The 16,238-nt window shown below is 39.8% G+C and overlaps 3 protein-coding genes across 3 annotated transcripts; all 3 read left to right on the forward strand.

The window, feature by feature from the left end:
• The first annotated feature begins 3,026 nt into the window (after positions 1-3,026).
• On the forward strand, positions 3,027-4,067 carry LOC103718557. The gene has a single exon (XM_008807433.3). The coding sequence runs from the start codon at positions 3,086-3,088 to the stop codon at positions 3,758-3,760; it is 675 nt and encodes a 224-aa protein (XP_008805655.2). The 5' UTR covers positions 3,027-3,085; the 3' UTR covers positions 3,761-4,067.
• A 4,545-nt stretch (positions 4,068-8,612) lies between these two features.
• On the forward strand, positions 8,613-9,450 carry LOC103718555. The gene has a single exon (XM_008807432.4). The coding sequence runs from the start codon at positions 8,666-8,668 to the stop codon at positions 9,272-9,274; it is 609 nt and encodes a 202-aa protein (XP_008805654.2). The 5' UTR covers positions 8,613-8,665; the 3' UTR covers positions 9,275-9,450.
• A 3,968-nt stretch (positions 9,451-13,418) lies between these two features.
• LOC103718550 (late embryogenesis abundant protein At1g64065-like) lies at positions 13,419-14,408 on the forward strand. Its single transcript, XM_008807427.4, has one exon. It carries the CDS (start codon positions 13,496-13,498, stop codon positions 14,261-14,263), a length of 768 nt encoding a protein of 255 aa, XP_008805649.2. The 5' UTR covers positions 13,419-13,495; the 3' UTR covers positions 14,264-14,408.
• Positions 14,409-16,238: the final 1,830 nt, after the last annotated feature.

Raw genomic sequence — 16,238 nt, forward strand, 5'->3', positions numbered from 1 at the left:
AAACAGCTTTTGGAAATTTTACCAAACACCATTTTTTATCTAAAAGTACTTTTGGAGGGCTAGAAAGTACTTTTTGGCCCTCCAAAAGCTCCCCCAAACAGGGCCTTATGTTTCCTCACATGTGTAACATGAAATGAAATCATTAGCGTTCGGATTGCTAATGGGCTCGATCTGGTGAGTGCAAATTAGAGTTTTGAATAGTAGAAGCCCAAGGCCTATCCCGAGCTATTGAAGAATCTGGCCCACAGGATCGTTAGTAGCAGTGCTTCATAATATCCTTTTATCCGGCCTAGAATTGTGACTCGGCCTCCTCCATAACTTCATTCGTTACGTATGAGGTGACCTATAAGAACTTAGCTTGCTGTCGGGCATCTGAAAAATACGGATTTATATAACAATTATTGGTCAAGTTAAGCAAAAGAAAATTATGAATCTGATATGATAGCACGACCAAAGTATAATATATATATATATATATATATGAGAAAACAATTTGACACCAACAGTCAAGCTAATTTCTAAGATTATTTGATAGTTTCAGCCTAAATAGCCAACTAACTACTAAATGCTACTATGCTAAGGTTAAGTGTGCTTTCAAAGTTATCTCACGATGTCCAGGTCATCCTTGGCCAACCATTAGCTTAAGTGTGCTGCAGATAAACCTAACTTGCTTTGATTACATAAACTCAAGGCAACTAGCTCTTACATTTCCCTTAATTTTCAAACTGTCAGCACCACTGGATTTCTTGACTTACAATGCCCGGGCATTAAAGGCTGGATACAAAGTCCAAACTACGCACGCTGGCATTAGACATTATGCGTTCTATGATTTAGATGTTGATATGTTAACAAATAGATACATGTAATCTAAATCAGATTTTACATTCATATAATAATAAAAATAGAACCGTTAACCTGACTATATTTCTCAAATCAGCTAACGAATCCAACCTACGACTTTAGTGGTCACAATACCATCATTCATTGACGATACGGGCCAACGTCCAATAGAAAAAAAAAAAAAAAAAACCCCATCCAGCAGAAGAAAAAGAGAACCCAAACCGAATCACTCAGCCTATTTGGAGGAGCTGTTGGAGGTAGAACTTTTGAAAGTAGAGCTGTTGGAAGTAGAACTGTATGAAGTAGAGTTTTTATAAAAAGCTGTTTGCTGTTTAGTAATTACATTTCTAAAGTGCTGTGACACTTTAACATTATTTGGTAAACAAACTGAGAAAGTACTTTTGTATAACAAAATGACCATAAAGGAGATTACTAGTATTATACAACAGAGTATAATAAAATATAATATATAATAATATATAAAAATATGATATAATAAAATATTAATGTAATGTAATATAATATTACTATAATATAATACTATAACATTGTGTACTATAGAATAATAATTTAATATAATATTAAATTATTTAACATAACATATCAATGTATTATGATATAATGTAATATAATATTATATTTATAGTATAATATAGTAATAAATGTATAAAATATTATAATTATTAGTGTAAATTCATTTTTCATCCTTTTGATGACTATTTATCTCTCTAACAAATTTTCTAGCTAGATGATAAAATTGGTTAAATAATTATTAATATTTTTATTTATTTATTTATTTATTCCCTCCTCCATGTTTCCTCCTTGCCCTCGGATCGGGATGTCGCTAGATTTGGGCACTCTTGTGGCCTGATGATCGCCGCCGTCCTTGCTCATGCTGGTTTCTACCTCTGGTATTCTCCGTCGGCGCCTCTCCTCGTCGGACTTCGGCATTGAGAAAAAGGAGGAGATAGAGAGGGAGAAAGAGAGAGAGAGAGGGGATGGTGAGAGAGGAAGAGGTGGTGGGATGGAGGATTTTTGGAGGAAAAAGAAATTTTTAAATAAGAGGTACTTTGGTCAAAAAAACAACTTTCCGATAAAGCTGAAAAGAATGTTTTTGGAAAGCTCCAAAATAAAGCTTCTCCTAAAAAGCTGTTTGGAAAAGCTAAAACAGCTTTCCGAAATTTTTACTAAACATCTTTTTACATCCAAAAATACTTTTGAAGGGTCAGAAAGTACTTTTTTGCCCTTCAAAAGTGCTTCCAAACGGGCCTCACTACAAGTAGTAATAAACCCCACCGTCTTTTCGTCATATCCCCCACCAAATAATAGAGTTCCCACTGCCGCCGCCGCCATGCTCGCCGATCACGAGCACATCACCCCACCCCCACCGCCGCCGCCGACCGCCCCACCAGCGACGAGGACGACCCCTACGCCACCACCCCGACTCCCCTCCTCCCGCCGCCTCATCTGCTGCATCTCCTGCACTGCCCTCGTCGTCATCAACATCGCCATCGTCCTCGCCATCATCGCCCTCACCGTCTACAAGGTCAAGGACCCGATCATGACGATGATATATATATATATATATATATATATATATATATATATATATATATATATATATATTATTTTTGTAAGAATTTCTATTAATTATAATTATAGATTTATTTGCTTAGTTAGGTAATATATTGCTAACAATCCAAAAAAGTGTTTGGTTTATTTTTTTGTTAGTAATATATAATTTAATAAATCATTCTAAAAATGTAATAATTTGTTTAATTTCCAAGAGATTTATCATACCTCCATTTGGACTCCTTAAGGAGTAATTTCCAGATCCCATTTAAACGAAAAATTAGAAAATTAGTTAATACATAATAATTAATTCATTGAATTGACTTATTAGATCTCAATCAATTATTTTAATAAGGTAATAAATCATATAATTTATTGAATTAATATTTTATATCTCAATTACAATAATTGACTTGCTACCACAAAATTAGTAATCAATTATTCTAATAAGATAATAAATCTTATAATTCATTGAATAGCATTTTAGATTTTAATTACAATAATTGTTTTGCTGTCACAAAATTAATAATTAATTATTGAATTAATATTTTAGATTTCAATTATAATAGTAGGGTAAACCCCACCATCTCTTCGTCGTATTCCCCACCAAATAATAGAGTTCCCACCGCCCTCCCTGCCCCAGGCCCCAGCCATCGCCATCGCCGCCGCCGCCATGCCCGCCGATCGCGAGCACATCACCCCCCTCGCCACCGCCGCCGCCGACCGCCCCACCAGCGACGAGGGGGACCCCTACGCCACTTCCCCGACTCCCCTCTCCTGCCGCCGCCGCCGCCGCCGCCTCATCTGCTGCGTCTCCTGCACTGCCCTTGTCGTCGTCGCCATCGCCGTCGTCCTCGCCATCATCGCCCTCACCGTCTACAAGGTCAAGGACCCGGTCATGACGATGAACTCCGTCTACGTCAAGAACCTGAACATCAACCTCACCTCCCCCCACGCCGCCAACATGACGGTGGTCGCCGACGTCTCCGTGAAGAACCCGAACGCCGCCTCGTTCCGCTTCGGGGAGAGCACCACCGCCCTCTACTATCGGGCGCGGGAGATCGGGGTGGCGTACGGGCCTCCCGGGACGGCCGGGGCCCGCAAGATGTTCCGGCTCAACGTGACGGTCGACGTGATGGCCGACCGGCTTCTCGCCGATCCGGATCTGCTCGTTGATCTGGTGGGGGGAAAGCTGGATTTGACCACGTCGACCAAAGTCGGTGGCCGAGCGAAGATTTTTCTGATCATCAAACACCATGCGGACGTGATGATGAACTGCAGCATGACGCTGGCCGTCTCCAACCAATCGATTTTGGCTCAGAGTTGCACCCAGCGCGTGTGGCTATGATTTATGATCATTTTGGCACAGATTTTAAACTTATAGATTTGAAATAAAAATATTTTGATATGTCCTAGCTAAGAGATAGCAAGATGCTGCCCCTGTTTGCTAAGAACAAGAGGAGATACAGTATCAAAGAAGAATAAGGTTGTGATGAGAACACAACAAGGAGAAGGAGGAGACTGTGTTGTTTCAGTTAGACAAAATGGATTGGCCTCGTTCTTCTCAGAACAAGGGTGAGGCCTTTCTCTAGAGAAACGGTCGACCATTTTGCTTCCTCCAAATCTCCTAACAAGCTGCTGAAATCAGCCGCTCACCTTCCCTCCTCTCCAGCTTAGTTTGATTCTTCCTTCTCCACTCGGTCGCCCTCTTAGATGCAATTGAATGTTTAAAGTGATCCAAAGGCTTTTAGCAAACGGACATCTAACAAACAAGTGGTCGACCAATTCCGTTCTGGATCCACACAATACACAACCTCTATCTATGTTGATAGGAGGGCTTCAACATATTGGTCGGATATGGTTATACGTATAAATTTGCAAAATTTGTGCTTCTATGCCTATGCTTTTCTTGTTTCTTGTTCCCTTTTTTTAATAAAAAAGGTGCTTGACTTATACACCATGTAGCTAAATATCATCTTCACAGTCATTATGCGTTATTCCTGATGGTAACGGTGCATATTGATACGGAACCGTTGCACGGTGCCAGAGACATATCAAGTGTTGGTACACCGAATGAACTTTGTATTGGATGTATCAACATCGTACCAAAATATTATCATCATGAGGTCGGTACCGAGATAACGAATCTTATTCACACAATATGAATATGTACCTCCATCTTTATATGAGAGGTGTGCATTGCTTATGTTTGAGTGTGAATGGATTCCCAAAGCATTGATCCAGGCCTGCTCCTCGTTCATAAAAACCAATCCAATACAACAACCTACATAGACCTCTTTACATTCGTTATGGAGATGGACTCTTCTTTCCCTACATTCTTTTGGACTTCTTATTGCACCAATAAAACCCTGAAAATGTGCAGTTATGAAATATGAGGGGGTGCAATCGAGCTACAAAAGAGGGGGTTCAGCTACAAAAGGTTTGCCCCTTTAAATAGGAGAGAGATGTAGAAAGATATTGCCTATAAGCACATATACTGATGTAGCACAACTGCAGGAAAAGAGGAGAAGGAGAAAGAACAAGGGAGGGAGAAGGAAGAAGAGGTTATAGAGACGTAGGAAAAAGAGAAGGGGGGAGGAGCAAGAAGAAGAAGAATAAGAAGGAGGCTAGGATTTTTTCATTCAATCATTAATTTCCTCATACATGAGAGTGGTGGTCTTTATATAGACCTTACACATTGACCCAATTACATAAACCCAATTGACCGGTCTAATAATAAAACAACGGACCAAATTAACTTGACTAAGACAAAAGTAAATAATGCAATAAAAGAAAATGACTCGGACTCAAATGGACCCAATCCGAGTCTGACTCAATCCGGAGGCTCAGGATCATCTGGATGAAGGGCTCTGATGTCCCCATTAACTCCTTCCAGATGAGAAAAACTCAATCCCGTCGAGTACAGGTCTGGCCGGCTGTCGTACTGTTTCAGAAGATCGGGGTTAAGGCATTGCAACTGGGCTCTAGAAATCCACGTCACGTCAGACTTTGGTCGACCTTTCCACCGAACAAGGTAACGTTGGTAATCACCGTTCCTGGTTGAAATAACCTGCTCATCCAATATATGTTCTATTTATTCTCTGCATGCATGAAATTTAGGAGGTGGTAGCTCAACATCAGGTAATAGTTTAGGGTATTCAACATGGGCAGGTATATCAATAAAGGGGTCAGAAGGCATGAATGTTGTCTTTTTGTATGGGACTAAATCTTCAATATTAAATGTCGCGCTAATCTCATAGTCATCAGGAAGATCCACAATATATATGTATTCAAACTAATTTTCTTTAAAACTTTAAACGGTTCCGCACTACAAGCTTGCAATTTCTTGAACGTTTCCAAAGAAAGTTGTTCAAGCCTAATTCTTATCATGACGTAACCTCTTTCACTTAACTCTTTATATTGTTTGTGTAAATCAGCAAGGAATTTATATTTTAAGTTATTAAAGTGACTGTAGTTGCTGATTTTTTGATGCAATGAATGTTGATGTGATGCAAATGATTGTGCATACTCAAAGATTCTATACTGATGAGACATGAAAAATAGGTCTATGGGTTGCTTAGGTTTGTAATCATGCACCACTTCGAATGGACTCATGCCTATGGACTTGTTAACCGAACTATTATATGCAAACTCAACTGTCGGTAATATTAAATTCCAGGTCCTAGCATATACATTCGGTCTGAGCCTATGATGTGGAAGGTTGGGCGGAGATGCTCCGGGTGGGGGTGGCACGGGCGGATGTGAGAAGAACCGGGCTTCCCAGTTCTATGGTTTTGGGGGGGAAGGGAAAAGTGGTCTACTCGCTATGGGTTAGTGGCCTGCGGTGGCCGCAGAAGATCGGATCGGGGAACTTGGGGCGGCCCTTCCTTCTGGTGAACGAAATTGACAGAGAAAGGGGCTCTGTTCTTATCGTTGGTGGGAACCGATGAAGAGAAAAGAGAACCTAGTGAGACTGAGAGAGAGAGAGAGGAGAGACAAGGAGCTGGACCGTGGCTTTGGCAGCAGGGGCAAAGCCGAGGCTCTGATACCAAGCTGATGTAGCACAACTGCAGGGAAAGAGGAGAAGCAGGAAGAACAAGGGAGGGAGAAGGAAGAAGAGGTTATAGAGACACAGGAAGAAAAGAAGGGGGGAGGAAGAAGAAGAAGAACAAGAAGGAGGCTAGAATTTTTTCATTCAATCATCAATTGCCTCATACATGAGAAGGGTGGTCTTTATATAGACCTTACACATTGATCCAATTATATAAACCCAATTGACCAGTCTAATAATAAAACAACGAACCAAATTAACTTGACTAAGACAAAAGTAAATAATGTAATAAAAGAAAATGACTCGGACTCAAATGGACCCAATCCGAGTCTGACTCAATCCGGGGGCTCAGGATCATCTGGATGAAGGGCTCTGATGTCTCCATCATATACCTTCATCATTAACGTAGACCACGATCCGGCTAAAGAGTTGGAAGCCAAACCAGCCATATTTCTAAACCCAAGCTTAATCCAATCCACAATCGGGCCTCGACCATCTAATATTTGAGTCCGATTACACGTGCCACATGCTGGCCAGCCCAACGTACATCACAACTGTTGATCCAAACCTTTATTTGATAGATAGGGCATAGACTTATATAGTCCTAAATTCATGTCCTAAGTTCTCCATCTTCTACGTATATCGACCATGGACGGGTATTGAGATTTTCAGGTGCCATAACACTAATTAGCAGCAAATTGTCTATAAGGCCAAAATAAATGATCAATAGCCAGACTTGCTTAAAAAACAAACTACACACCGGAGAGATTTTGGCTAAGGGGTAGGTTAGAGGCATGGGATGCAGTTTCTGTGGTGATAGAGTCGGGTCGACCTCATATCTCTTTGTGAAGTGCCCTTGTACAAGAAGTATGTGGTTCTACCATATCAAAGTGCATCTTAGCATTAGGGGTTGGCCGTTTGATATTCGAGTGCTGGAAAAATTTAAATGCACACGCGGCCTGAGACTCGGTCGTGCGCATTTGAATTTTGTGAAACGCCCGCTAGGGCTTTCGCAAAATCACCGCGGGCGCGTCCGCAAAAAGACCAAAAAGCTCCTACTCAAATACTTCTATAAATACTTTCTATTTTATCCTATTCTGGATATGAAAAATTAAAAAAAAAATATCAGAAAATTCTGGAGAAAAGTTCTTCCTCTTAGCCACTTTTGATTTTTATTTTTACAATTCTATTCAGTTTATTTTATTTTATTTATTTCATGCTTCGCTGGATTTGCAAGTCCGATCGGGTTCGATTTGGCTTCTTCCGAAACATACTGAAGAAGAAGTTTAGGGTCGTCGTATCTCTGAAGAGGATTGTCGGGGGGCAAACACTTCTTTGGGACAGCGTCTACGTGCTTTGACCTGCCTTCAATTAGGATATTACCTCTTACTTTTGTTTTAAATTTAATATTAGTAGATCTGTAGGATTTGCAATTTTATGATTTGAATTTATTAAATGAATAGATTTATTTTGTATTAGAATAGATTTCTTTTGTGATAAAATAGATTTACATTGATACCGAATAAAATATATACATATATATATATATATTATTTTCTTTAAGAATTTCTATTAATTGTAATTATAGATTTATTTGCTTAGTTAGGTAATATATTACTAACAATCCAAAAAAGTGTTTGGTTTATTTTTTTGTTAGCAATATATAATTCAGTAAATCATTCTAAAAAGGTAATAATTTGTTTAACCTCTAAGAGGTTTATCATACCTTCATTTGGACTCCTCAAGGAGTAATTTTCAGATCCCATTCAAACAAAAAATTAGGATATTTGTTAATACATAATAATTAATTCATTGAATTGACTTATTAGATCTCAATCAATTATTCTAATAAGGTAATAAATTATATAATTTATTAAATTGATTTTTTAGATCTTAATTACAATAATTGATTTGATACCACAAAATTAGTAATTAATTATTCTAATAAAGTAATAAACCTTATAATTCATTGAATTGGTATTTTAGATTTCAATTACAATAATTAATTTATTGGTACAAAATTAGTAATCAATTATTTAAATAAAATAATAAATCTTATGATTCATTGAATTAACATTTTATATCTCAATTATAATAGTAGTAATAAACCCCACCTCTCTTCGTTGTATCCCCCACCAAATAATAGAGTTCCCACTGCCCTCCCTGCCCCCGGCCCCAGCCATCGCCATCGCCGCCGCCACCATGCTCGCCGATCGCAAGCACTTCACCCCCCTCGGCACTCCTCTCTCCTCCCGCCGCCGCCTCATCTGCTGCGTCTCCTGCACTGCCTTTGTCGTCGTCGCGATCGCCGTCGTCCTCGCCATCATCGCCCTCACCGTCTACAAGGTCAAGGACCCGGTCATGACGATGAACTCCGTCTACGTCAAGAACCTGAACATCAACCTCACCTCCCCCCACGCCGCCAACATGACGGTGGTCGCCGACGTCTCCGTGAATAACCCGAACGCCGCCTCGTTCCGCTTCGGGGAGAGCACCACCGCCCTCTACTACCGGGCGCGGGAGATCGGGGTGGCGTACGGGCCTTCCGGGACTGCCGGGGCCCGCAAGACGTTCCGGCTCAACGTGACGGTCGACGTGATGGCCGACCGGCTTCTCGCCGATCCGGATCTGCTCGTTGATCTGGTGGGGGGAAAGCTGGATTTGACCACGTCGACCAAAGTCGGTGGCAGAGCGAAGATTTTTCTGATCATCAAACACCATGCGGATGTGATGATGAACTGCAGCATGACGCTGGCCGTCTCCAACCAAACGATTTTGGCTCAGAGTTGCACCCAGCGCGTGTGGCTATGATTTATGATCATTTTGGCACAGATTTTAAACTTATAGATTTGAAATAAAAATATTTTGATATCTCCTAGCTAAGAGATAGCAAGATGCTGCCCCTGTTTGCTAAGAACAAGAGTAGATACAGTAGCAAAGAAGAATAAGGTTGTGATGAGAACACAATAAGGAGAAGGAGGAGACTGTGTTGTTTCAGTTAGACAAAATGGATTGGCCTCGTTCTTCTCAGAACAAGGGTGAGGCCTTTCTCTAGAGAAACGGTCGACCATTTTGCTTCCTCCAAATCTCCTAACAAGCTGCTGAAATCAGCCGCTCACCTTCCCTCCTCTCCAGCTTAATTTGGTTCTTCCTTCTCCACTCGGTCGCCCTCTTAGATGCAATTGAATGTTTAAAGTGATCCAAAGGCTTTTTAGCAAACGGACATCTAACAAACAAGTGGTCGACCAATTCCGTTCTGGATCCACACAATACACAACCTCTATCTATGTTGATAGGAGGGCTTCAACATATTGGTCGGATATGGTTATACGTATAAATTTGTAAAATTTGTGCTTCTATGCCCATGCTTTTCTTGTTTCTTGTTCCGTTTTTTAATAAAAAAGGTGCCTGACTTATACACCATGTAGCTAAATATGATCTTCACAGTCATTATGCGCTATTCCAGTTGGTAACGATGCATATTGATACCGAACCGATGCACGGTGCCAGAGATATATCGAGTGTCGGTACACCGAATGAACTTTGTATCGGATGTATCAACATCGTACTAAAATATTATCAGCATGAGGCCGGTACCGGGATAATGAATCTTATTCACACAATATGGATATGCACCTCCATCTTTAGATGAGAGGTGTGCATTGTTTATGTTTTGAGTGTGAATGGATTCCCAAAGCATTGATCCAGGCCTGCTCCTCGTTCATAAAGACCAATCCAATACAACAGCCTACATAGACCTCTTTACAGTCGTTATGGAGATGGACTCTTTTTTCCCTACTTTCTTTTGGACTTCTTATTGCACCAATAAAACCCTGAAAATGTGCAGTTATGACAAATGAGGGGGTGCAATCGAGCTACAAAGGAGGGGGTTCAGCTACAAAAGGTTTCCCCCTTTAAATAGGAGAGAGATGTAGAAAGATATTGCCTATAAGCACATATACCTTCATCATTAACGCAGACCATGATCCGGCTAAAGAGTTGGAAGCCAAACCAGCCATATTTCTAAACTCAAGCTTTATCCAATCCACAATCGGGCCTCGACCATCTAATATTTGAGTCGGATTACACGTGCCACGTGCTGGCCAGCCTAACGTATATCACAACCATTGATCCTAACCTTTATTTGATATATAGGGCATAGACTTATATAGTCCTAGGTTTGTGCGCCAATAAGTGTGCCCAATATCTGATTCATGTCCTAAATTGTCCATCTTCTTCGTATATCAACCATGCATGAGTATTGGGATTTTCAGGTGTCATAACACTAATTAGCAGCAAATTGTCTATAAGGCCGAAACAAACGACCAAATAGCCAGACTTGCTTAAAAAACAAACTACACACCGGAGAGATTTTGGCTAAGGGGTAGGGTAGAGGCACAAGATGCAGTTTATGTGGTGCTAGAGTCGAGTCGACCTCATATCTCTTTATGAAGTGCCCTTGTACAAGAAGTTTGTGGCTAAGGGGTAGGGTAGAGGCACAGGATGCGACTCGGCCGCATGCGCGTTTGAATTTTGCAAAATGCCCGCTAAGGCGTTCACAAAATCACCGCAGGTGTGTCCGCAAAAAAGATCAAAAAGCTCTTGCTCAAATAATACCCCCTATTTCATCTATTCTGGACATGAAAAATTAGAAAAAAATACTAAAAAAATTCTAGAGAAAAGTTCTTCCTTCAGCCACTTCTGATTTTTATTTTTGCAATTCTATTCAGTTTATTTTATTCTTTTTATTTCATTCTTCGCTGGATCTGTAAGTCCAATCGGTTTCGATTTGGCTTCTTCCGAGACGTACTGAAGAAAAAGTTTAGGATCGTTGTATCTCTAAGGAGGATTACCGGGAGATCCGTACATGGAAGTAAATACTTCTTTGGGACAGCGTCTACGCGCTTCGACCTGCCTTCAATCAGGCTATTTTCTCTTACTTTTGTTTTAAATTTAATATTAGTAGATTTGTAGAATTTGCAATTTTATGATTTGAATTTATTAAATGAATAGATTTATTTTATACTAGAATAGATTTCTTTTGTGATAAAATAGATTTACGTTGATACCGAATAATATATATATATAATTTCTTTTAAGAATTTCTATTAATTGTAATTATGGATTTATTTGCTTAGTTAGGTAAATATATTAGTAACATTGAGGCCTATGGATCGCCTGGAGACGACAAGAAATTAAAGAAGACCTATAGAAGAGCATGGGATCAGACGGCGTTGGCGGTCTGTTGGCACACATGGTTAGATAGGAATTTTCGGATCTTTCTCTAGAATAAACCAACCATATTTTCATTTCTTCAAAAGGCTTTGCAGACTTTTATTCACTAGGGGCATTTGTATGATGGCAAAGCCTCTTGAGAGCCATAACACTCTGCTTCCCATGATGAGTCCTCTGTTAGTTGGGCGAGACCCTAATTGGCATGCGTTTTCTTTCCGCATGGCATTGGTAAGATATGTGACACTTTATATAGAATAGTCGTTATTGGACATTCTATCAGTTCCAAGATTATGACATTGGTAATACCTAATAATTTCATAGACTTTTCTTATAGTTTAAAAGTTTGAATGACTTTAACACCAATACGGTACTATTTGAAGAGTCTGCAATGATTTGAAACATGGCCGCTAAATATTAATTATGGTGTTAATAGATTCATGATCTGGCAATCTTGACCTAACATGACTTCAGAGATCAGAGTGGCAACTGCAGTCATAGACTTGGCGATTGATTTTTTCCTTCTCACCCTTTTCCTTTTCCACATTAGTGGAGGAAATAAGCTTCTCTCGTTTGGACTATCCTTAAGGAGTCTTTGACCGAGTCCTGCAGCTGATAAGTCCTAATGGCCATAGACTCAGAGTGCCGCTTACGTTCATCTCACTGGAAAGAAGAGTTCAATCCTGGAGAATGGTGGACTTCATTTGACCCGGTAACTCAATAGAAAAAAATCCCATGATTGGGCCGGAAATCACATAAGAAGCTTCCTCAAAAACAAATACATTTTAGAGGAGTACTGGGTTCGCTGGTGCTTAATTTTCACTTTCAGAAATAGGGGGTTATCTAATTTATCATTGCATAGAAATTTTAAAGAATACGTAACCGGCCACAACTGGAAGAATAATCATGTGACTTCAGATTCTATATATGAATAGGGAGTGGATTGAAAACTCTTACATTAATTCTCTTATTTTATTTCATTTTATTTTTTTCTTTTTTCTTTTTTCTTTTTTTTTTTTTTGGGGGGGGGGGGGTTCCTCAGCTATATTACTCTCTATATATTATTAACTCATATTATTGAGTATGTCTTAAAACCATATAGATTATGTGCTTTTATTTTTTTTCTTTCTGATCCGTTATTCTTCGTGACTATTGTAACACATATTAAAAACATCCTTGAGCTTCATTAACCCACGATATATATGACAATCCTCAAGTGCCCTTCCAGAATTCATGGGATACAAATATATTTGTAAACATGTTATTTTTGCCCCAAATCTAAAATCATCATCTTACAAATAAACTACGCAACTATGATCTAAAGTATGTTGAATTAAAATACTTTTCGGTTCTTTCTTCAAGTCTCTCTCCAATACAAACATGTCTCTAGAACCCATCCGGTTAATTAAAAAAAAAAAAACAGAAGACAAAACAAATACTAGTTAAATTGTTATATTGATAGATAATAAAACAAGGCAAACTAGGGTGCGACGACATAGTGGCGTTGGTGCGATCTCATTAAATCCAGAATCTTCTCTTTTTTTTTTCTTGAAGTACCTATCTTAGTTCTTCAAAATTCTCATCTCTTGACCACGCAAGTACGCAACAAATGACTTCCCGTTTTCCACACGCTATAATCCTTGAGACCCCAATATAGAATTCACCAAACCGTGTCTCAAACTCAATAGTTTCATGGTCAACAATCAGCCGTGCTAGCTCGGTTATCACAATGACAAATAACCAAAACAAAATTACATTCTCCTCACCCTCCATTTATATATCAATGGAATCGATGCAGCGATGGCAATTACAAACGCGGAACTCAAGGAATTAACCTCTCCCACCACCCTCACCCCCTTATCTTTTCAGACTTCAATGGAAGAGGATCAGGCCAAGCCGCTGGCCCATCCGCCGAGCCCGGCCACCCCGTTCAACGGATCCATCGGCAGCGACGAAGAGGAATCTAGCAGGTGGAAGTCGTCCCAGTACCTCCGGAAACGCCGCTGCCTCCTCTTCTGCTGCGGGTGCTGCAGCGCCGCCGTCATCCTCCTCGGCGTCACCATTCTCGTCCTTGCCCTCACCGTCTTCAAGATCAAAGACCCCAGCCTCACAATGAACGCCATCCACGTCCATGGGCTCGACGTAGGCTCGGGCACCGACGATTCGGTCTCCGTCAACGCCACCCTCATCGCCGACGTCTCCATCAAGAACCCCAACGTGGCCTCGTTCGGCTTCGACAGCAGCGTCACCGAGTTCTACTACGAGGGGAAGACGGTGGGGGTGGCGCACGCCCCCGGCGGGCACGTGTCGTCCGGCCGGACGGTGAGGATGAACGTGACGGTGGAGGTTCTGGCCGACGAGGTGGCGGGCCTGCCCAATGTCACGGGCACCGTTCTATTTGGTGGGACCGTCAACGTGACGAGCCACACCGATCTCAAGGGAAGGGTGGACGTGCTCGGGATCTACAGGCGGGACCTGGACGTGACGCTCAATTGCACCATGACGTTGGATTTGTCTTTGAGAGAGCAGGACTTGAAAAATAGAGTATGCTTGGCTACGGTCATGTGAACAGGAATTTTATCATACTGCCTTCTTTTCTTTTCTTTTCTTTTCTTGCTGCAAATCCTACAGCGTTCTTGGCGGAGAGTATTTTTGGTGGAGTAGGAGCTGGTTTCAAATTCGAGAGAGGAAAATTAAATTTATTTTCGGTGGATGATATCTTCTCAGGGACTGTGTACAATTATTGGGCATGTTACGTGAAGTTGAAGAGAAGCATAAGATCTCATTGGTGATTACAGACTTATTTTAAAAATATTAGACATGTAAATCAACCAAATTATTAGTGCTCTTAAAGTATATATAAAAAGAGTTAAGCTAGGACTCTTAAAATATAAATTTGGACTCAAATACATTATAATGAAAATCAATGATATACCTCTGAAAATAAAAACCGGTATAGAGACTATAGATTATTTATTTTAGAAATGTCTTGCCTATGCATCGAGCAACCATAAAGTGAATGATGGTAATAAATCTAGTGAGCTTTATTATACTATGCATTATATAATTTCCAAATTTAAACCACGGATATTGATCTAAATACTTTAAAATAGATACATGTCAATTTTGAATTAATTTGGATGCTTCTGGATTATAGATATGGCATCATTTTTTTTAAAATTGTTTAATTTCATAGACCCTGTTCATGGATGAAAGATCTCGGAACCATGCGGTGTTTTTAGTTTCTAAGCATTTTATACATAAAATCACATTCAACATGATTTTTATTTTGAAAGGTCGATTATTGATTTCTAGTAGAAAGTATTTGGACTAAATATGCTCTATATTATCCTAACCTAACTCTATATTTATAGAGAGATATGGACTACTCTTCTCTCGAGATGAGAGAATATTTATCCTCCTCCTCTCTCTCTCTCTCTCTCTCTCTACTTATTTATTTTCTATATATTATAGCTAAGCTAATTCTCGTATCTAAGCTAATCGTTGAGGTATTATTGCAATTCTCGTAATTTAAAAGAGGCTTGTATACCAATTTAAAGCTTTTGTAAGAATATAAGTATTTGAGCTTTAGAAGGATGATACGCTTCGAATCCAACCTTTGCCATCCTAATCGATGGACCAATGGGAACTTGCCATGTGGCCTCCATTAATTGTATCATAAAGTCGGCTAAAGCTCCTCCAATATGCGCCAATTACTGCTCATGCTACGAAGGCATGTCCTGGGAAGTTAAGTCCCGCGACATGCATAATGTAAGGATAGTTGCTGCTCGTCGAGCAGTTAAGATATCCATTTGCCCTTCGTGGTAACCGACACCAACTCTCACTATATATAATCCAAACCTAGTGAACCTCTAGGTATGCTCATTCTAACATTCTTCTCCATTTTTCGTTGCTTGGATCTTCACTATTCCTTAGAGCCTGACCTGACTTAGTCATAGGAAGATCCCTATTTGGATAAAGTCCGACAACCTTCATTGCTCTTTTTTTGCTTCTATTTAAAGGTACGACTAATTGCTCTGAGCCTAATTCTAATAAATCAGTTCCGATCTCTAACCAAACCGACCAAGCACTAAATACCTAAGTCGAGTCAGATTTTGGAAGAAAAAAAAATACACAATTTTCCTTTTAAGGGATAAATAAAATAATTATTTAAAGTATATTCAAAATCTTCTTAATTATTTATATCATTTCATATACCAACCCTCCTTTCTATTGAAGCCTGCTTTCTAGGATCAATCAAAATATAAAAAAGTCAGTACCCACCTGGTGCTGTTTGGCACCTTCATTTTCAACCATCCCTTGCATTATGCATCGAGTCCTACGAGTTAGACCAATCCCCTTCTGCCATGCGATAAAGGGATCTTGGTGATCAGTGTTTCAGGATTAAAATTTGTAGTTGTCATATTATATACAGGAATAGTTTATAGATCTGCAGCTGCTTTCCTTGATGATTTCTTGGGGGCATTTGGAATTTTTTTTTTTAAAACATCTATTGGCCACAATAGATGCACCCAACCCGCTT

This window comes from Phoenix dactylifera, chromosome 8, assembly GCF_009389715.1.
Source record: "Phoenix dactylifera cultivar Barhee BC4 chromosome 8, palm_55x_up_171113_PBpolish2nd_filt_p, whole genome shotgun sequence".
NCBI classification, from domain to species: Eukaryota; Viridiplantae; Streptophyta; class Magnoliopsida; order Arecales; family Arecaceae; genus Phoenix; species Phoenix dactylifera.

Excerpts from the sequence above, each read along its gene's own strand:
- LOC103718557 (XM_008807433.3), top strand. The coding sequence starts at position 3,086 with ATGCCCGCCGATCGCGAGCACATCACCCCCCTCGCCACCGCCGCCGCC.
- LOC103718555 (XM_008807432.4), top strand. The coding sequence starts at position 8,666 with ATGCTCGCCGATCGCAAGCACTTCACCCCCCTCGGCACTCCTCTCTCC.
- LOC103718550 (XM_008807427.4), top strand. The coding sequence starts at position 13,496 with ATGGCAATTACAAACGCGGAACTCAAGGAATTAACCTCTCCCACCACC.